Genomic DNA, 23,070 nt, shown 5'->3' with positions numbered 1-23,070 from the left:
TTAGAATTTTGTCATTAAAAAAGCTCATAAAATCATTACTGCTAAGGGCTAAAGGAATACAAGGCTCAATAGAGCTTTGACTCTCAGTCAGCCTGGCTACAGTGCTGAAAAGAAACCTGGGGTTGTTCTTATTGTCTTCTATTAATGCTGAATAAGAGGGGCCTCCGCAATGCCAGAGCAAACTATGCTCTGGCATTGCGGAGGCCCCTCTTATAAGTTTTGAGACTGTCTGTCCAGATTAAACGAGATTCTTCCAGTTTGGTTAATCGCCAATTCCTTTCAAATTTTCGCAATATTTGTTTTAACTTACGGGTTTGAGAGTTGTACCAAGGAACGAACTTTCTTTGCTTTTTTAACTTCTTTTTAAGAGGAGCTACAGAGTCGTGTGTTGTTCGCAGTGAGCCTACGGCGCCATCTTTAACTTCATTGTCTCTGGGGAATGTGCCTGGCAGCCAGGAAGAACATAGAACACAGAGATTTGTGTACATAAAACACACCTATACTGCCCTACAAAGCCTAAGTGCAGTAACTACATTTTTGGTCAGAATTGAGTTATAAGTAAAAATGAACTCCTTGATATCTGTTTTATCTTGTGACAAAGTTTCAGAGTTCAATTTTGCTTAGTTTTAGAGAAAAAACAGTATAAAATTTGCAGTAACTACAAAATCTGTCTGAAAACCAAACTTTAAAGCCATTTTTCTCAGTTTTACCCTTTTTGTAGTTACTGCACTTAGGCTTTGTAGGGCAGTATAGTAGGCCTGTGTTTAGCCATTGCCATTTAATCCAACCAGTTACCCTGGACTGTAATCATTAGGTGAGTCATGAGTATTTATGTTTGGTGGCCTGAGAGATACAAGAATTATTCACCCGGCAAGACCTGGCCTTAAATCTTGGCCCAGATAGTAGAAGCTCAAACTCTCCATAGTGAGGATGAGAGGACACTGCAAAATTATGAAATATGAGACAGATCAGGCAGTTAACACCAAGCCTTAGCATAGAGCTATGGAAGAGTGCATGAGTTTACTACAACAGGTCATATACCACAGGTGCAGACTTGAGTCGCATGATTTAGACCAGAGTCAGACTCGAGCAATGCATTTGATGACTTTAGACTTGACTTTACAAAATCAAAAAAGGACTTCACTTGAAGCCTTTCAACTTGAAAATACTTGATACCTCCCTCCAAACCCAAAGATTAAAAAGTATGTTATTTAAAAAGTGTGGAAGTTAATTCCCGTCATTCCCTGAATCGAATAAAATTAACATCATTTATTCCCAGCAAATCAACACTTCATTCCCCAGATCCACTTTGTTTGAACCAATCTGACAGCATCCAATCAAGCTACAGAAGAGAACCATGAAAAAATGATACCAAAGATGATTTCAATATGCACTTAACAACAACAAAATCGAACTGCACTATGCAAAACATGTAGGTCAAAAATTTCAGACAGCAATACATCAGCTTCCAACAAACTTGTTTTACCAAATTTATACAAATTTGGAAAAAAAGAATTTGTAATTTTGTAACTTTAATGAATTTCTCTGTTAATTAAACTGCATTACATCTGGTTAAGAGCCCATCACAACTTATTTCAGACTCAACACTCAAAGTTTTAGGACTTGATTTGATTGTAATATTTTGAGACTTATTTGTGACTGAAATAATGACTTTGTCCCACCTCTGCCATATACTTACACACATAATCATCTCAATATACATAACTTAATATGGCTATGGTTAACTAAGTCTAGTGATGAAATGGTGGCCTCGATCACACAAAGTGTTTTGCTGGTTGCAAAGCACGAGGTGCACCGCACTACCTTTTTTTAAAAAAAAAAAAAAAAATGCTTGCTGAGTCTTTTAGTTGTGCCATTATTTTAAATTCCACAATAAGTATCTAGTTCCTAAAATGGACAGGCAGAGGGTACTTGTACCTGTTGCTCTGGTTAAGAGTGATAGGCTGTCAGCAAACACCATCACATCACAGAAGGCCCGCCTTTCAAATCATCTGACAATGGGGGAAAAAAGCAGGGATGCGCTTTGTGCTGAAGTTTTTTCTCAACACAAGGAATTCACAGCGCAGAAACACGAGTTGTGTAAGGGGATGTACATATGCTGGTGTTTTGTTTTTTTTTTACCTTATGGAAAACGTGAAGTATGGCAACTCTTGTGCCTGTTCTGTGACAGCTTTCAAGAGGGCTAAAGCACATTGCGCCTGAGGTTGTTAAACAACCCTAACAAGCACCGGATCAAAGCCTATTTACCTAAAATCCTGAGTGCAGAGCTGATCTTCCTCCAGGTGCTAGTGGATTGGTTGGTCCTCGTGACATGATATGTAGTGTGCGCTGCTGAGTTTCAAAAATAAAACTCAATTATTTCAGGGCGCAGCTGTTGCGCCCCAAAAAATAGGCACTCAGAAAGGCCACCATCACTGCTAATAAAATGTGTGTGAGAGAATTTGAATTTGAACCCTTCCCTTCACCACCCCACTGCTTCCAGTGTGGCACACCCGCATAACCGTATGAACTCTACAGTGCCTCCCACTTCAGCATCGGCAGCCCAAGCTAATCTGTCATTAGGATTAATAGAGGCTATCCACCCTAGTGCCTCTTTGGCTAATTTTTCCTTGCATGTGCCTCCCCCCAGAGAGACTGTTTCCTCACCATAACCAAATATGCTCACAGGCCCTGCTGTTACCTTCTTTCTGGCTTCAATGCCGACCGTTCCCCCACCTGCTGCCCTCTCAGCTTCATTTGCTGCACCTCCTGCTGTGGCTGACCTGGCAGTGCAGCCTCCTTTGGTTGAGTCCTCCAACCTGCAGCTTCCTTACCTGAGGGCCCCACATCCTCCAGCTTTGATTGTGCCAGGCGCTGCTAGTGCCCTTGTCCCTCCTCACCTCTAAGTTATTGGTGCTATGCCCCTTCTTCAACATACTCAAGCTTCTACTGCTGCTGTTCTACTTCCTCAACCCCCACAAGTGCCAATTGTGGCCCATTCTGTCCCTCCACCACATGCGGTGAGTACTGTCCCTCCACTTCAGCCCATATCTGCAGCAGTAAGCATCCCTCCTCAGCCACCACCTTCGCAAGCAGCTGCTACTCCCTTCTACTCTTATCTGCAACACCAGCCCCTGGTGTCACCTGTGACGTGGCCCGTTTACCAGACTGCTGCCTTTAGGCCACACCATGAAGGCCCATCGTTCCCTCATTTCATTCATGATGACCCACAGGAGTTTGCCATGCTTAAAATGGCCCTTAATAACCTGCTATCCCCTGAGGAACCTGAGCATTTTAAATATCATATTTTGCTTGATCACCTGAAGCTCGATACTGCTCGCCACCTCGCTCTCTCTTATGCCCACAGCCCATACCCTTACTCCTATGCGCTGGCTGCCCTTCAACAGCGTTACGGCCCATCAGTTGGTACTGGTAAGTGAAATCAGTGTCATCCAAGCTCTTCCGCCCCTCTGCGCTGGTGACCCTAAGGGCTTCAGTGACTTAGCCAGCAGAGTTAGTGCATTGGCGGGTATGCTGCAGTCTTTGGGTAGCACAGCAGGACAAGCTGAGTTAGCTTGTGCTTCCCATGTACAGAACCTTCTGGCTAAATTGCCCTCTGAACAAGTGGCCAACTATGCTCACATTCCACCCAACCTGGTGCTACACACAACCTTGTGGATATTGCAACTTGGTTGGAGGCTGAAGCGGAGTGTCAGATGGTGACATCACAAGTCAGCAATAGCCGGTGGAAGCAAAGCAATCAACACACAAGAGAAAGGAAACCGCCAGTTAAATCCAACTACCCCATAGCTACCATATTACATGGCGCAAGCAGCACATGGACACCTTCTGCCCCGAAGGATGCAAGCAGTAAATCCAAACTCACATGTCCATACTGTGGCACCAAAGACCACCACCTGAGCGTATGCCCTGAATTCCGTCAGCTGACTCCTGATGATATTAGAAACTGGATCAGTGCCAATAACCGCTGCTGGCGGTGTGCCCGTGACCACCGAGCCCTACACTGCGACCTCAAGAAACCCTGTCCTAAATGCAGTGGGAAGCACCTCGGAATCCTGCATGAAGCTAACCAAGCTAAAGCCCCTACTGGAGTCTCTTACCTCATCCGCTCCTGCAACAGTCCAAAGGTCCTTCTTAAGGTGGTTAAAGTGCTCTTAAGCTACAGAGGTAAAGAGCTTGAGACCTACGCTATCCTTGATGATGGCTCCCAAAGAACAATGCCACTGTCCACTGCTGCGTCTTACCTTCAGCTTGATGGGGTGGCAGAATCCCTTGTTCTACGAACTGTACGTCAAGGCACTGAAACCCTTGAAGGCAATAAGATGACCTTCAACATCTCATCCCCCTCAAACCCTTGGAAGAAATTCCTTATTAAGGAAGCCTTCACCTCTCCCCATCTCAGCTTGGCTGAGCAGACCTATTCCAAGCAGGTCTTCCGCTGCTTCAGGCACCTGCAAGGCTTACCCATCCAGCCATTCAACAGGGTTCAGCCTGTTCTACTTATTGGGTCAGATCATCCCCATCTTCTGTGTCCCATTGAGAGAGTGCTGCTTGGTCACGGCGAGGGTCCTGCTGCTGTACACACCCGTTTAGGCTGGGCTCTTCAGGGTCCTTCCCTGCTTCCCGTCAGTTCCCAAAACCGTGACTCTGTTCATCCTGAATCAGTAAACCTAGTCCAGACCCTGTTCCATGAGACCTACTCAGTCCAGTCAGATCTTCATCGCAATGTGGAGAAGCTGTGGCAGATCGACGTTCTCCCATTCCAGAGCAACAAATCCATAACTAGATCCAAGCAGGACCTTGAAGCTCTGGCCCTGCTTGAATCCAAGACGGCACGTGTAACCGTGGCTGGTGTCAACAGATATGCCACTCCAATGCTTTGGCTCAAAACTGCCCCGACCTTGCAGGCCTCCAAGTCAGCAGTGATGGCCTCACTTCGCCGCACAGAGCGGCAGTTAGTCCGCAGTCCTGATAGAGCCGCTATCTATGAGCATCAGATAGAGAAATTGGTACAGGAGGGCTATGTTAAACGTCTCACCACTCAGGAAGAAAGTCAGTCCGGTGAGTCCTGGTACATCCCTCATCCTCTCATGGAGCATAATTGCAAACATCGCCTCGTCTTCAACTGTTCTTTCAAATACCAAGGCCACAGTCTGAATGAATACCTTCTTCCTGGTCCAGTTCTGGGCCCATCACTAATTGGTGTCCTTCTGTGCTTCAGGCAGCACCGTTATGCCATTAGCAGAGACATCAAATTCATGTTTCATCAGATCCGACTCCTACCAGAAGACAAACCCCTACTCCGTTTTATCTGGAGACACACGGAACAAGATGACCCAGCCAGTGTCTATGAGTGGCAGGTTCTACCTTTGGTACCACTTGCAGTCCCTGTTGTGCCATATATGCCTTACAGTACCATGTGAAGAGTTTACCGCCAGGTAACAAGGATGTCCTGCAGTCTGTCCTTCAGTCCTTCTATGTGGACAACTGTCTACATAGCCTCCCTTCTGTTCATGAGGCTAAGGAACTTCTGGAACAAATCTGTACCCTCCTGGCCATAGGTGGATTTGAGATCCGACAGTGGGCCAGCAATAGTTCTGCGGTTGTCCAACATCTGCCCCCACATGCTCGGTCTGCCTCCTCCAAGCTTTGGCTGAATGAGAACTGCACAGAACCCCAAGAAGGAACCCTGGGACTGGTCTGGCACTGTTCTTCAGACAGCCTTGGTTACAGGTATCGATCACTCGAGTACTTTTCCCTGACTCTTTGGACTATTTACAAAGTCCTAGCCAGCCAGTATGATCCTCTTGGCTTCCTCACCCCTTTCATCACCTGAGCAAAGATTCTGGTGCAACAGCTGTGGTTGAAGGAGCGGGAGTGGGACCTCCCAGCAAACATGAAGTCAACCTGGAAGACCTGGGAGGAAGAACTTCCCAATATGGATAAGATCAAAATCCCACACTGCTACAGCCCATCAGACAAGGTTATTACAACAAGGGAGTTGTATGTATTCTGCGATGCCTCAGAAAAGGCATATGGCTCTGTGGCTTACCTGAGGGAAGTGAATGAACAGGGACATACCTACCTGGCCTTCGTCATGGCCTGCTCAAGATTAGCACCTAAACGTCAGCTGACAATGCCTCGCCTCAAATTATGTGCTGCTCTATCTGGAGCTCAGATGGCCCAACTGCTCCGATCAGAACTTACCCTTCCCTTCAACCACACAGTCCTCTGGTCAGACTCCACTACAGTACTCACTTGGATCATCTCAGAGACTTGCCGCTACAAAATGTTCGTTGCCAACCGGATAACGGAAATCTTAGAGCTCACCAACCCTGTGGATTGGAGGTATGTTTCATCCCCCCTGAATCCAGCAGATGATCTTACCCGAGGCAAGAGGCTGCTTGACCTAGTAGCTCCCAATCACTGGGCCACCGGACCTCCCTTCCTGAATCTGCCATCAGATCAGTGGCCCATGCAACCCCCTAGTGCCCTGGAAGTAGCTGCATGTGAACTACGGAAATCAGCATTCTGCGGCCACATCCATACACCCTCAAACTTCATTCCCGATGACATCACAGTCTTCAAATCCTGGAATGACCTTGTGGATGCTATGGCCCATAACCTCCACAGTACACAGACTCCTCCCTCCAATCCCCCTGAACATGCTGAGGTTGAAAACCTTCTCCTGCGACATGCTCAGCAGCAGAGTTTTCCAGATGAGTACCTATTGCTCCAGTCAGATAAGCCTATTCACAAAGACAGCCGCCTTTGTACCCTTGCACCTGAGTTTGATCCTGCTACTAATCTAATCCATGTGGAAGGATGCCTAAGAGGAAGTAAAGATCTTGAGCTCTGTACCATGCATCCTGTAGTGTTAGATCCTAAGCACACTGTCACACAGCTTCTCATAGGAGAATATGACCGTAAACTTCTCCATCCTGGTCCTGAGAAATGTTCGCTGGAATTCGCCAGCACTACTGGATCCTTAGAGGACGCCAAGCCATCCGGAAGCATCAGCTGCCCTGCCTAGACTGCAGGAAACTGAAAGGGAAACCTGTCATCCCCAAAATGGCTGACTTACCCCCGTCACGACTCCGCCTTTTTAAGCCCCCCTTCTTTGCAACTGGCATGGACTGTTTTGGGCCCTTTACGGTCAAGGTTGGCCGTCGTCATGAGAAAAGGTGGGGAATCCTCTTTAAGTGCCAGACCACCCGCTGCATCCATCTCGAGACCTTGGCTCGGCTAGATTCTGACAGTTTCCTTATGGCATTCCGCTGTTTCGCGAGCCGCCGCGGCTGCCCTTATGAACTCATCTCCAGCCAAGGCACACATTTCATTGGTGGTGAGAGACAGCTGCAGGAGGCTTTTACCCAATACAGCCCAATACTGCAAGAACATCTATCCAAATACAAAGCCTGCTTCATCCACAACCCACCTCATGCCCCCCACTTTGGAGGAACTTGGGAGAGAGAGGTGCGAGCCATCAAGACTGCCCTGCGCGCAGCCCTGGGAGGTGAAACTGTCACAGACGAGGTACTAAGAACAGTCCTCACAGAGGTGGAGGAAATTCTGAATGCCAAGCCCCTTGGATATGTGTCCTCTGATATTGCCGACCCAGATCCAGTCACCCCTAATAGTCCAGGGGCCAAGGCAGATTTTGGTATTACTTCAAGGGACCAAACAATTTTGGTATTTTTGACTTCCTCTATGTCTCTAGTTTACATTTTGGTATGATAGACAGGCCTATCTAGTAGCTTAATACATTTTTTTGGATGATTTTTGGGTCCTCCCCAAAATTGAAAATAGTCAAAATTGAGGCTTCTCCAAAAGGGACAGTGTCTGCCTTATCACATGAATCTCGGGAAATAATTATCAGAATGTCACCAAAATTTGGACTGAATGTTCACAGACAGTTGCTGCACACAATGCAGCAAAGATTTCATCAGTACCTTGCTCCTTTTAAAAAATGTATACACCTAAACACACATGAATTATAAGTGGACATAGAATAAGGAATAAAAAATCCAAAAGGCACGTATACATGTGTTTGCCATTATTAATGTAAATAAGCAAATCACCCCAAAATTGCATTTATATGTGCCAAAGAATGTCATCTTATCATAAAAGTAGGTTATTAGATTATTCACCTCACCATCTGATGTCACCAGCCCCTGACAGGTAACTAGTGCAGCCAGAACTTCAAACAGACAAATAGAATAGGGTCCTATTAGTCCAGGGGCTAAAGGGATTGTTTTCACAACTTGGTAGGCCCCTATCACCCACGGGGACCAAACAATTTGGGCATTTTTATCTCTCTACAGGTCTCTAGCAAAACACTACAAATAGGGTGAAAAATTAACTAATAGATATCTCCATGAAACTTGCCCAGTTGATCACTCATATTAAGACAAGTATTTTTTGTATTACAAATTTTCTGAGATATTTTATTTAAATATGCACCAATTTTGTTAATGAAGACAATCACAAGGAGGGGAAATTGATTACGCAGTTACTGTGCTAAGGCGGACTCCCAGGCTAGCAGAGGGAAGGAGGTGCCTTATTTCCGAGTCCAGCGACAGGTAGAAGGATATCAGTAACACTGCCACTGAGGAGGAGGTGGAGGAAGAGGGAGTGGTAAGAGAGGATGCAGGTGACACTGAGGTCAGTATGCCAGTCAGAGAGAGAACCATGGAGCAAAAGGGATAGAGTTAGATGGCCTAGGGCAAATGGCAGTAAAGAATGGGAGATAGTTAATAGAGATTTGTCAGTAATGTTAAGCAGGCTTAGAGAAAATGCAATAGAAAGGTTAGAAAAGATGGGAGATATAATTTACTCATATGGTGCAGAGAGGTTTGGGGTGTATGAGAGAAAGAGGAGTGAGAGGGTACAGTCAGGTAAGTCTAGGCGGCAAAGAGAAATAGAGAAGTTAGTTAAGGAAAGGAGACAGTTAAGAAATCAGTGGAAAAAGGCTACAGAAGAAGAAAGGGAGGGAATTAATGTGCTGCAAGAGGAGTTGAGAAGCAGGCTAGCAGTTCTTAGAAGGGCAGAGCATCTCTGGAAAAAGAGGAGGAAGAAGGAACATGTAAAGACAGTTTTAAGTTTGTTAAAGGATTGTTTAGCCAGGAAGGGGGGGGGGGGGGCAGCTCAAAGCAGAAAAAATAAAATAATTGAGAAATACATATTCAGATTTAGAGAAGAATAGGATAGTAGGTTTTCCACCGGATATCCCCCCATTAGGAGGGATAGAGCATGAGATGGATGTCAGGCCACCTTGGTGGAAGGAAGTTCAGGAGGTGGTCAGGCGTGCAAAGGCTTCTTTGGCCCTAGGGCCTAATGGAGTCCCCTACCGGGTTTATAAAAGTGCACCTGATATCCTTAAATTTTTGTGGAAACAGCTAAGAATAGTTTGGGAGAAACAAATTATCACAAGAGCATGGCGTAGGGCAGAGGGTGTCCTCATTCCTAAGCAGAAGGAGTCTGTGGACCTTTGCCAATTTCGGATGATTTTTCTCTTGAATGTAGAAGGAAAGATTTTCTTTACTGTAGTAGTGCAGAGATTAGCTAGCTACTATGGTGCAGAAGGCAGGAATACCAGGTTTTGCAAGGTGTTTAGAGCATACTAGCATGATCTGGCACCAGATTCAGGCAGTGAAGATTAAGAAAAGGGACCTGCATGTAATATTTTTAGATCTTGCAAATGCGTTTGGTTCAGTACCGCATAGCCTCATTTGGAGGGCTTTTGACTACTTCAAAGTGCCACAGGTAGTTGTTAACTTAGTGAAGGCATATTTTCAGGATATTAGGATGTGTCTAAATATGGCAGGTTTCACAACAGGTTGGCAGAGGCTAGAAATAGGCATCATGGCAAGGTGTACAATTTCTCCATTAGCATTTACTATGGCGATGAAGTAATCATCAGGGCTTCTAAATGGGTGGTAGGTGGGGAGAGACGGCAGAATGGGTTGCATCTTCCACCAGTTAGGGCTTACATGGATGACATGATACTGGTGACCACAACCATGCCATGTACAAAGAGGCTACTAGAGAAGGTAAATAAGAACCTTAAGTGGGCCAGCATGAAGATCAAGCCTTGTAAGTCTAGAAGCATCTCGATACGTAGAGGGAAGTTAAGTGACAGGAAGTTTGTCAAAGATGATGAGGAAATCCCAACAATTAGGGAAAAGTCAGTAAAAAGCTTAGGTAGGTGGTACAATGTGGAGTTGAATGATGAGGAACAGGTGGTGAAATTTAGAAAAGATGTGGCGGAAGGATTGGATAGAATAGATAAATCAGAACTTCCAGGAAAGTTGAAGTTGTGGTGTTCACAATTTGGGCTATATCCTAGGTTAATGTGGCCAATTTTTGAAATTCCAATATCCGTTGTGGAGAGAATTGAAAGGTTGGTTAGCTCCTATATTAGGAAGTGGTTGTAAGTAGTGATGCATTGTATGGAAAAGGGATACTTCAGCTGCCAGTATCTAGTTTAACGGAGAAATTTAAATGTACCCAGGTCAGGACAGAGCTCTTGTTATCTGGGAGTAAGGACGTGGTAGTTAGGAGTGTGGTTCCAAATCTAACCAAGGGGAGGAAGTGGAACCCAAGATTGGCAGTTCAGGAGGCAGAGGCAGCTCTTAGGCATGCAGAGATTGTAGGTAATGTTCAGTTTGGCCGGGGAGGCCTGGGGCTTGGCTCAGGCAAACCGGTATGGAATAAAGCAGGTCTCAAACATAAAAGAAAGCTGGTTGTGGAACAGATACGTAGACAGGAGGAGATATTAAGGGGTGCAAAGGTAGTGGCACAGGCTAAGCAGGGACAGTGGTTGAATTGGGAAAGTGTAGAGAAGAGGAAGCTTAGTTGGAGGGACCTGTGGAGTATGGAGGAGAATCGTATTAGATTCCTGGCAGGGGCTACATATGATGTGTTACCAACCCCCCAGAACCTAAAACTGTGGGTAAATGGGGACCCATCATGCCCATTGTGTTCAGGTACCGCAACCTTAAAGCATATTTTGTCAGGCTGTAAAGTTAGCTTGTCACAAGGCCGATATACATGGCGACATAACCAGGTGTTGAAAAATTTAGCTGCAGGCATCGAAGGGAAATGAAGACAGGTAAATTCAGAGGGTTTTAAGAATAGGAGTTTAGCAATGCAGTTTGTCTGTGTGAGGGAGAAATACAGAAGGGATAAGTTAGTAAGGAGGCAAGGGTGTGGATGCCTAGAAGGTGCTTGTGATTGGGAAATGCAAGTAGATTTAGGGGGAAAGCTTGTTGTTCCCCCATAATAATAATAATAATAATAATAATAATAATACATTTTATTTGTTAGGGCGCCTTTCAAGCCACTCGAGGTCGCCTTACAGCAAAGATAAAAAAAAAAAAAAAAAACTACATCAAAATAAATACTTTGTACCAAGCAGAGGCCTGACAACGTTGTGGTCGGTGAATCAACGGATAGTTTATTTCATTGAGCTGACAGTTCCTTGGGAAGACTCAGTGGAAGAAGCCTATGAAAGGATGAAAGGAGTTTCCCACCTGATGACCCCAAAGACATGTTATCACTGTTCACTGGTCTGTATTGTTAAGCCCAAACAGTTTCCTATACAGTTAGCGCGAAAGTCAGTATAGTAGCTATATAGTAGTGTTAGTTAGGATGAGGGCAGCAGGTGGCTCCCCCTATTTTAGGACGGCCTACAATGGAGAAATAAGGCACCTCCTTCCCTCTGCTAGCCTGGGAGTCCGCCTTAGGCAAGCGGTAGCACTCCCGTTGCCTCCTAGTTATGGGTCAAATAGCAAATGGGCAGTGCTAGTAGGCCTACTGTAGGCTACAGTAACACTGAGTGTTAGCACAGTAACTGCGTAATCAATTTCCACTCCTTGTGATTGTCTTCATTAACAAAATTGGTGCATATTTAAATAAAATATCTCAGAAAATTTGTAATACAAAAAATACTTGTCTTAATATGAGTGATCAACTGGGCAAGTTACATGGGAATATCTATTAGTTAATTTTTCACCCTATTTGTAGTGTTGTACTGTCCCTTTTGGAGAAGCCTCAATTTTGACTATTTTCAATTTTGGGGAGGACCCAAAGATCATCAAATTTATTAAGCTACTAGAAAGGCAAGTCTATCATACCAAAATGTAAACTAGAGACATAGAGGAAGTCAAAAATACCAAAATTGTTTGGTCCCTTTAAGTGATACCAATTTGTGAAAATTAGCCCCTTGGCCCCTGGACTAAATTTTCTTCTCATGGGGCGGCTGGATGCTTCCCTTCCACAAGTCATATACAGAGACACAGAACTCTTGTCCAACCGTAGATTTTTTCATTTATTGTTTATTTGGAGAGGACAGTGCATATTAATGAACAATCGGTAGAAATACATGACGTCATGTAAATATGCCAGATTTAGCTAGAAGCTAATTTCCATCCATAGTCCTCACATTAAAAGACAGACAGACATACCATAAATAACAGTTAAATCAACAACATATAAAGTGCACAACAATATTAGCAGCAGTTATACAACAGATTCAACAAGGGGCTACAGTAGAAAACTGTATGAGATGGCTGATCAATGTTTCATCAATGGGTGCAGATTTGATGAGTCAATAGCCATCCTTTAAGCTGTTTTTTGAAAGTAGTGAGAGTGGGACTGTCTCTGATTGAGGTTGGGAGACCGTTCCAACCTGCACTGCCCTTTACAGTAAGGGAATTTTGGCCTATAAAGGGTCGTCTGAACTGCACCTCGCAGTCCCCTCTGGAGGCAGTTCTGGTACTGAGCGTGTTGTCTCTCCATTTAAAAAAATCCTCCAGCGGGGGAGAAGCCAGCCCGTTGAGAGTTTTATAGATGAGGCAGCTGTATTTAAAAGTTTTAAAATGATCAAAACTCGAAAAATTGTACCTTGCAAGAATTGGACAGTGATGTGAGGAATATGGTTTTTTGGTGAATACCTTGATGGCTTTTTTGTAGAGTTGTTCCATAGGTTTCAGTGTGGCAGCAAACGACCATATCACAAAACAGTACTCAACATGAGACAGAATCATGCAGTGGAGATAAGATTTAGCAGCATCAGACGAGATGAGGGGCCTAATTTGTTAAAAATTTTGCAGGCTGAATCTTATCATGTTGGACACTTTTTTGATGTGTTTCTTAAATGTGAGATTCGTATCTAATGTGATACCAAGGTACTTGAATTGGGTTACCAATTCAAGTTCCTCTTCTCCTATGAATACGTTGGATCTGTTCTGCACTACTAGTTGCTTTGTGAATGATATACATACCATTTTTTTGTGTTGAGCATAAGGCAGTTGTTATTAAGCCAGTCTTGTACCTTAGTTAAAGCATTTGTGAGTTTGTTGGAGGTAATGACAGAGTTTGGACCGTGTGAGAAAATGACTGCGTTGTCCGCATATATCTGGACATTAAGGTCTGGGCACACATCTGGGAGGTCGTTTATGTACAGTGAAAATAACGAAGGCGCAAGGATCGAACCCTGAGAGACACCAACTGTTGTAGTGTGAAAAGGCGATTTGATCCCGTCGACAGTTACACATTGAGGTCTGCTTGACAGATATGATTTGTACCATTGCATGGTGTTATCAGAGAAGTTGAAAAATGTGAGCTTGTTTAAGAGTACCTGGTGGTCGACGGTGTCAAATGCCTTCTTAAGGTCAAGAAATACAGCACCAACACATGGGGATTTATCCAACAGACACTTTTTTTTTCTTTTTTTCTTTTCTTTTTTTTTTTTTCTTCAGTGAACATACAATTGGCTGACTCAGTGGAATGGTGTGAAGGTCTGAAGCCAAACTGCATAGGATGTAATGGAGTGAGACCTTCGTCCAGATGTTTGATCAGTTGATTCGCTACCCATTTCTCAGCTACCTTGGAAACAATTGGCAATATACTGATTGGTCTGTAGTTGGCCTCCTGTGTTTTGGAGCCAGATTTAAAAATGGGAGTCACCGTGGCCACCTTCCAGGCTGGCGGGACTTTGTTTTGGTTAATTGATAAGTTAACCAAGTGGGTAATGGGTTTGAGTAATGCATGAGAATGTGTCTTTATGAAGTTTGTGTCGATACCGTGTACATCTTTTGTTTTGGAACATTTGAGTGCTCAAATGATCTTTGTGACTTCTGTCTCTGTTATGTTTGCCAGCTGAAAAATGGCCTGCACATCACTGATCAAGAGGCGTACAATAGTTGAAGGAGTAAAAAGTCTTGTTATTTCGGTCACACTGTCTAAAAAATAATTGTTAAAAGTGGTTGCAATTCTTGCAGGATCTTTCACCATCTTCATTCATTCATCTTCTAACCGCTTCATCCTCTTGAGGGTCGTGGGGGGGCTGGAGCCTACCCAGCTGACATCGGGCGAGAGGGATCTTTCACCATAACATTATCAATTTTTAGTTCAAGAGTGTTTGTTTTGTGTTTGATATCCTTACCTAATAGTTTATTCAAAGTTTGCCACACCTTCTTCCCGTTGCCCTTTGCACCCTCGATTATGGAAATAAAAAAATTTGCTTTGGCCTTTCTCAAGGGATGTACTACTTTGTTACGCATGTGAGTAAATTTTAGCTTATCAATAGGCAGGCCAGATTTCAAGCAATGCTTAATGGCGCCACAGTCAAGTTCTGGCCGACCACTTCTGTGCTCAGTACATCAAATACTACCTCCCTACCCTGCAGCTAAGGCAGAAATTTCTCACCCCAACCCCAACCTTGCCATATCCACCGTGATCATGGTAATCGACCCACAGCTGCCACAAGCCCTCTGGCCCATAGGAAGGGTCCAACGTCTCCTACCAAGTCAAGACGGTAAAGTTTGTGTAGTAGAGGTCAACATTATAAGCACCCAGTATGTAGATCGATTGCCTTACCTGCTATCCCGGAAGAGGACACTACACCCCCTAATGCTCCTCACGGAAATCAAATATGAATATCATATGCGAGGGGCGGCTGTACTGAAGAGCAGGAGGGAGGAGGAACTTTGATGAGCAGGAAGAAGGAACTGTGTGAGCAGGAAGTAGGAGGAGCAAGGTTGGGCAGAGCCTATATATTGGCATCAGGTGTGAATCTTTTCTCCTGCCAGCAGCAGCAGCAGGAGCAGCAGCAGCCTTCCCACAGAGCAGCTAACCCTTTGGCAGCCATTGTGAAACTGCGTAATATGCGAGTTTCTCTGTGCATTGTACATTTATGTTCGTGGTATTTATGTTGCTAAGATGCTAAGCCAAAATGACAATTATGTTAACTCCTTTAGTTCCAGTCATACATTTATCATTTGCTTATCATTTGATGATTGTATTTTATTTTATAATAACACAAGTTGTGTGTTTCTGTCTAGATATAAACCAGCTGCACAATTGCTACCATTCCCCCCCTGCAATACCACCTATTGTAATAAATGAGCTGAAACCTGGATCCCAACGTGTTTCATTGTGCCTGAACGCACACCCAGAGTGTTCACCCCATGCCTACAGTCCAGCATCCACATACCCTGACTTAAATATTCTACATTTAGTTTCGAGCCCTGAGAGCATATTAATAATTTATTATCCTTTATACGACACTGTTCCTGCTTTAGATCCAGCAGTAGCTGCAAAGATGCATTATTAACTAGGCCTATTAATAACACCTTATTAATTTAATATGATAGGGTCTTATAGTGTCTTATAAACCAGTAATAAATGTGGTTATTATTCTATAATTAACCCTTATAAATCATAGTTAATGTAAATAGATATCTTATTAATATTTATGATAAACTGTTATCAAGTTTCTATTAAATGTTTATAATGCTCTATATGCATAATTGAAACATGCTATAATTAACACTTATAGTCTTATTTATGGTAATAAACATTATTACATTAACTGTTAATTGGTGCTTATTAAGCATTAATATGTGTAATCATCAGCTGGGTGACAAGATCACACAAGGGACTCTTTTTGTCAATTTTTATCTTATTTATTTATTTATTTATTTTTTTAACTTGTAACTCTGTGGTTTGAATGTTATGTGTTGTTTGTAATTAAGCTGCCGTGACATTTTTAATTTCCTGTAAAGTTTTATTAAAGTTCTATCTATCTTAATTAACGCTTATTACAATACCTTAATATAAAGTGTTACTTGTAAGTTACTTGAGTATTTCAATTTTCTGCTGTTTTATATGTCTATTCAACCACATTTTAAAAGGAAATATTGTAGCTTACATTTGTTACATTCTGACAACTGTAGTTAGTTACTTTTCATAGGAAGATTTGACATGTAAAACCTGATCACTTTCAAATATATTATGCACTCTTATAAATGTAACTAAATTACAGTAGGCTATATTATGTAAAATGCAGGACCATTTCTTGTAATGTGTATTTTTATCATGTGGTTTTAACACTTTTACCGGAGTCAAAGGTCTCAGTGCTTCTTCCACCTCTGTTGGTAAGCAGAACAGTATATGTGTACAGTGGGAGAGGCTGCGATAGTTGTTCGTTAGGCGGGGCGGTGTGACTGGGGTTGTGGGCGGAGCTGCAGGACGCACAGCTGATTGGGATCTTTGAGTTCAGACTACGCGGCTGAGGAGCAGGATGAAGGAGCAAGAGAAAGAGAGGGACGGAGGAGGTGGAAAAGCTGGGAGTAAGAAAGAGAAGGATCAGGTATGTGCGTTCGCAATAATGAGTCTGTAACTACAAATCTGTGGGCGAGCGGTGCTGGCGGCGCAACATTAATCCGTTGATCGGTGGCGGATGTGTGTTGTGTTTCTGAACTCATGTTGTCAGCTAGGAGCAGACAGAGTCAAGTGAGAGAAGATGGAACTTGTATTTGATTGTAAACGGGGATCTGATGCTGCTGTGCCAGATGAGACTTGTACTCTGACTGTGAAATGCCTCAGGCTGCCAGTGCTGAGGGTTTCACACTGAAGCCACCAAAGTTTCTGAAAGTAGCTGTCTCTGACTGAACATAAACCAACCAACCAACCAAACAAATGAACAAATAAACAAGCAAAACTCGAATATATTTCCCCATAGATAGACTTGAGTGAAAAGTAAAGTCAGTAAAGGCAGAATCAGTAGCTTTTGGACCAAAACACAACATTTAAACCTGTCACAAAGTCATTGCCAAAAGCTGTTTTATTTCTAAGTTCTTAATGTTAAATGTGTTGATTAAGGTTTGGTTCTGTCTGCTGACATAAGCCAAACAAGCCTGTATTTTACTTTGACCTTAAGCTTAGGGACAACAAGTGAAATGTTCATGTCCCATCTTGACAGTGCCCTGCAGCATTTCTTATTGTGGAAACAGAAGCTTGAAAAGCAGCCTTGGCAGGAATACACATATAGAAACTCCTCAGCTCACAGCGTGTGGTTGTTCACGAGCTTAGGCAACATGTTGTGCTGCAAATGGGCCATCATGAGCTGTGGTGGTGGAGAGCTTGTAATTTGTGTGCCACAGAATGAGCAACATGTAATAATATATTTGCATACCCAATAGGCCTTGATCTACAGACAGTTTAAACCCTATTTCAATGGACTAAAACACACAAAAGAAAGGGACATTGAAATAGGTTGCCTTTGGCAAGAAATACATTAATAGAAACATTAATAGTGATAAACCAAAAACTTAAACTGGAAACTGAACAAAACTAGGACCATACACAGTACCCGGTAATATGCTGTTGGTCCACAAGGCCTATGTTGGTCCATAAGTCTACTACTTACTTCAATGGAATTGCATAGATGAGTATTTAGAATAACTATACAATAAAGCTACTGTACATTCATACACAGGTATGTGGAGGCAGTGTGGAGAAGGTTCATTTTGAAATGTAATAAGTTTTAGATTACTTACCCTGTTAAAAATGTAATAAGTATTGTAGCTTTTTTAATTACTTCAAAGTAAAGTAACTGTACATTACATTTTGATTACTTTTCTAATAAATGTTTCAAACTGGGCAATAAATCTAAAAAATGTCCAGAAACAGCTCTGCTAAAGACAGTAATTCCTGCACAATGAAAAAGATGCAAAGCAACCAAATTAAATTTTGATTCTACATAGAAATCTTTCACTGAAAAGAATACATTTGGATGTAACCCTTTGTGATCACCAACATTTTGATTAGTAACTGTAATCTAATTCCATATGTTTTCTCGGTATCTGTAACTGGTTACAGTTACATTAAGGTCACATGTTAAAATCATTATCTCAATATATAGATGTTACATTATATGACATTTATGGTATATGTGTACATGTGAGGTGTACAGTATGCGAAATGTCATAAAATAATTAGATATATGTTTAAAGCATGGATCATGAAAATAAGCACATTCACCAGTTACAGTTCTGGACAAACAGATAAAAAGCAAATAAACTATACAGGCTTCTGTGAGTGTCAAGTAAGCAGGACGTCCTGCATTGTAGGCAAAGGCGGGGTCGGTTGGGACAGGGCGACAGTTGGGGCATTGCCTTTTTGGTGATTTAGAGAGCAGCTATGCCTATGCCATTTAACATACTCAGCCACACCCTCTTCATATTCAGACTCAGACCTTCTGAATGTTCCTCACATATTCACAATTTTGAAACGTGTAAGTATATGTTTGGCTTTTTGTTATTGTTCTCCTACCATACTGTTTTAGTTATGCCACATACAAACACATAATGTTGATTTCCTAGACTATCAGTTGATGCCAGTGTTAATTTTTGCTGGTAGGTCACATAGGAGTCCACAGTGTGTCTGCTCTCCCTGGGACAGTTAACCCAGTTACTCAGGGACTCAGGGGGTGGTAGGGACAGTATTATATTATACATATATATATAAATATATATATATATATATATATATATATATATATATATATATATATATATATACACATATATATATATATCTAAATCCACTATCCATTGCCCTAAAGATAGGCCTGGTTGAATCCCCGAGCCATGTTGATAATAAATTGGAACATCTGCACACAAATGTAGGCTATCATTTCTGATCAATATTGAATTTATGATAGATACAAATTATGTTAAAGGGAACATGTAAACAAGGAAAAATGAAAGAGTAGAAACAAACTCTACAATGAGTTCAATCATTTTTGCTGTAAAGTCAGATTTACATTTTATTTATTTATTTATACCTATTGATTGATTGCTTGATAAAACTGTGCCCAATTTAATTAAATTATTAGAGTGATTGAAAAGTGATTAATGCATTTAAATTCTCATAAAAAATAAGGATGGAAATACAGGCCTATCTCCTGCATATAAATAGCCTACTGCCCACTCGTGGCAACAAAGAGCTTTAGCTTTTCATTGGCGTAACTGGGAGAGAAGCATTTATAATGTGCATTCACAAATCAGAGGGCCCAGGATGCGACAGGGAGGAAGCCAAATAGTAGGCCTAATCTGGAGGACGAGAGGTTATGTTTTCAGCAGCATGTGCACGTACAGTACAGGCCAAAAGTTTGGCCACACCTTCTCATTCAATGCGTTTTCTTTATTTTCATGACTATTTACATTGTAGATTCTCACTGAAGGCATCAAAACTATGAATGAACACATGTGGAGTTATGTACTTAACAAAAAAAGGTGAAATAACTGAAAACATGTTTTATATTCTAGTTTCTTCAAAATAGCCACCCTTTGCTCTGATTACTGCTTTGCACACTCTTGGCATTCTCTCCATGAGCTTCAAGAGGTAGTCACCTGAAATGGTTTCCACTTCACAGGTGTGCCTTATCAGGGTTAATTAGTGGAATTTCTTGCTTTATCAATGGGGTTGGGACCATCAGTTGTGTTGTGCAGAAGTCAGGTTAATACACAGCCGACAGCCCTATTGGACAACTGTTAAAATTCATATTATGGCAAGAACCAATCAGCTAACTAAAGAAAAACGAGTGGCCATCATTACTTTAAGAAATGAAGGTCAGTCAGTCTGGAAAATTGCAAAAACTTTAAATGTGTCCCCAAGTGGAGTCGCAAAAACCATCAAGCGCTACAACGAAACTGGCACACATGAGGACCGACCCAGGAAAGGAAGACCAAGAGTCACCTCTGCTTCTGAGGATAAGTTCATCCGAGTCACCAGCCTCAGAAATCGCAAGTTAACAGCAGCTCAGATCAGAGACCAGATGAATGCCACACAGAGTTCTAGCAGCAGACCCATCTCTAGAACAACTGTTAAGAGGAGACTGTGCGAATCAGGCCTTCATGGTCAAATAGCTGCTAGGAAACCACTGCTAAGGAGAGGCAACAAGCAGAAGAGATTTGTTTGGGCCAAGAAACACAAGGAATGGACATTAGACCAGTGGAAATCTGTGCTTTGGTCTGATGAGTCCAAATTTGAGATCTTTGGTTCCAACCGCCGTGTCTTTGTGAGACGCAGAAAAGGTGGATTCCACATGCCTGGTTCCCACTGTGAAGCATGGAGGAGGAGGTGTGATGGTGTGGGGGTGTTTTGCTGGTGACACTGTTGGGGATTTATTCAAAATTGAAGGCACACTGAACCAGCATGGCTACCACAGCATCCTGCAGCGACATGCCATCCCATCCGGTTTGCGTTTAGTTGGACGATCATTTATTTTTCAACAGGACAATGACCCCAAACACACCTCCAGGCTGTGTAAGGGCTATTTGACCAAGAAGGAGAGTGATGGAGTGCTGCGGCAGATGACCTGGCCTCCACAGTCACCGGACCTGAACCCAATCCAGATGGTTTGGGGTGAGCTGGACCGCAGAGTGAAGGCAAACGGGCCAACAAGTGCTAAACACCTCTGGGAACTCCTTCAAGACTGTTGGAAAACCATTTCAGGTGACTACCTCTTGAAGCTCATGGAGAGAATGCCAAGAGTGTGCAAAGCAGTAATCAGAGCAAAGGGTGGCTATTTTGAAGAAACTAGAATATAAAACATGTTTTCAGTTATTTCACCTTTTTTTGTTAAGTACATAACTCCACATGTGTTCATTCATAGTTTTGATGCCTTCAGTGAGAATCTACAATGTAAATAGTCATGAAAATAAAGAAAACGCATTGAATGAGAAGGTGTGTCCAAACTTTTGGCCTGTACTGTACATATATCTGTACCTACATCCGTACATCTGTTAGCAGGATAATGTGAAAACTACTGGACTGATTTTCAGATTTGACTGCTCATTTGACCCATCCCCCCGGGGGATGGGTCAAATGCAGAGAATGAATTTCACACACTCAGGTGTCTGACAATCATTGGGACTTAAACTTTAACCTTTAGAGGTGAGCACAGCCCCGGCTTTAACATTCTGTCCACTTACACACTGCACACACTGGCTAAATGCATTCATGGGTGGCAGCCATTGCTCTCTGAGCACCCCTTCCAGTTGTAAATATTACTATCTGGAAAGGCTACCAAATGAATTTGCAAAATTTAATAGGCCTACAGTTTATTTCTATATAAAAAACAATATACATGACCAAAAAAAAAAAAACAACATTATTTAAACACTGTAATTTTGTAAGATCATGTAAGATCAAACACCAATTTAATGATACAATTTGTCAAAAAACACAATTTTTGTGGGAGACTGTCTCAAATGACCACCTGTAGGTCATGGGGACTCACTATGTTGAAAATCTGTTAACATCACTGCCTGCTCTAATACAGTGCAGGTACATAATAGACTGTCAATGGTGCAGATCACTATTGAAAAGCACACTGGAAAAGGTGAGGAAAAACACAGCCCCATTAAATAAATCCTACCATCCACCATCAGCTGAGCTGACAGAGAAGTAGAATATGCAGTTTGTGGATATGAAAGGTGGAGACCAATAAGAAGACAGAGAGACAACTCTCATAGCTGCCAATAGGCAGACGGGTTGAACCAGTCTTCACTGCAAACACATAGGCCTCTAGTTTCGCAGACCGGGCGAGGCCGAGGTGCAGCTACTCCTCTTTCCCTCCTCCGTCCCTCCTACCTGCGCAAGTAGGAAAGAGGGAGGAGAGAAGGCGTGGAGTGGGTTTTACACAGCCGATTCACATCACACCAATCAAATGGGCCCCTCTCCTCGCCCTTAAATGCGCCGCACGAAGGTGTAATGAGAGTTTACTCAATTTGCCATGGCAGCAGCAGCGTCAGACAGCCAAACATGTCCTAGGAGGAAACAGATGTTTTGGTCCACACGCGTGGAGGTGTCGCTAACCGGGGGGGTGGGGGGGTCAATAAATAAAATTAATTGAACATTGCAATAATTTGTTTTGGGTGATTTGTTGTAGCCTATATTCAATGTGATTGAGTAAATTTACACCATAAATGTGTGAATGGATGTACAGGGAAATTCTCACATTTAAGGACAGGGCTGTGCAGCCAGGTGGTCTCTCTTCTCCCATGCACCCTGATGCTCTTCCTGCTGATTTGGCACATGCAGTTCGGCCTCTCTCTGTCGTAAGTCCTGTAATGTCTCCTCCGTGAGGTCAAAGTGGCATCCACGGCGTGTAGCTATGTTGTGTATAACGCAACATGCCACGAAGAATGTATGTTAATGAACCACCTGAACGGTCTCACACATCTGAAACGCATTTTGATCTGGCCAAAAGTGCGTTCGATGACTGACCGAGCACTACTGAAAACACGCCTTCTTGTTGTGGGTGTAATGTATGGCATTATCAGCCACGTTTTCAGTGGATAGCCGTTGTCACCTAGCAGCCACCCATCCAGAGGGGGGGTCCCCCTGAAAGACTGTAGGGATGACAGAATTCGCCAGGATGAACGAGTCATGAGCGGACCCAGGAAAACCCAGCTTTTGTTCTAAGAACATTATTGGAATGTTACCAGGCAATGTTCTGGTAATGTTTTTAGCGGGAAGTTTTTATTTAGTTCCTAGAACGTTCCTTTTAATGGTAGGAGAATGTTCTGTATACATGTTATAAAAACATACTGTCATGACCTTCTTAAAACATTAAGTAGTAACATTTTTTTAACATGATGATCTATCATTTTAAGAATGTTTGCAAAAAAACATTTCAAAAATGTTTGTTTATAACATAGTTATAATGTTATCCAGCTAGAATTTTTGCTT

The 23,070-nt window shown here is 42.7% G+C and overlaps 1 protein-coding gene across 5 annotated transcripts in view; it reads left to right on the top strand.

Moving 5' to 3' along the window:
- The first annotated feature begins 16,600 nt into the window (after positions 1-16,600).
- The window catches only part of trpm4a (transient receptor potential cation channel, subfamily M, member 4a), a 222,187-nt gene continuing 215,717 nt past the window's right edge, over positions 16,601-23,070 (top strand). For all 5 annotated transcript variants that reach the window (XM_033643742.2, XM_033643746.2, XM_078161183.1 and 2 more), the window contains exon 1: positions 16,601-16,678. In XM_033643742.2, the coding sequence (XP_033499633.1) occupies positions 16,610-16,678 (69 nt within the window). In that variant the 5' untranslated portion in view covers positions 16,601-16,609. The remainder of the gene's footprint in view (positions 16,679-23,070) is intronic.

Source organism: Epinephelus lanceolatus, chromosome 18, assembly GCF_041903045.1.
Source record: "Epinephelus lanceolatus isolate andai-2023 chromosome 18, ASM4190304v1, whole genome shotgun sequence".
Taxonomy (NCBI): Eukaryota; Metazoa; Chordata; class Actinopteri; order Perciformes; family Serranidae; genus Epinephelus; species Epinephelus lanceolatus.
Note: the sequence above shows the minus strand (reverse complement) of the source record. Positions and strands in the feature narration are given on the sequence as shown.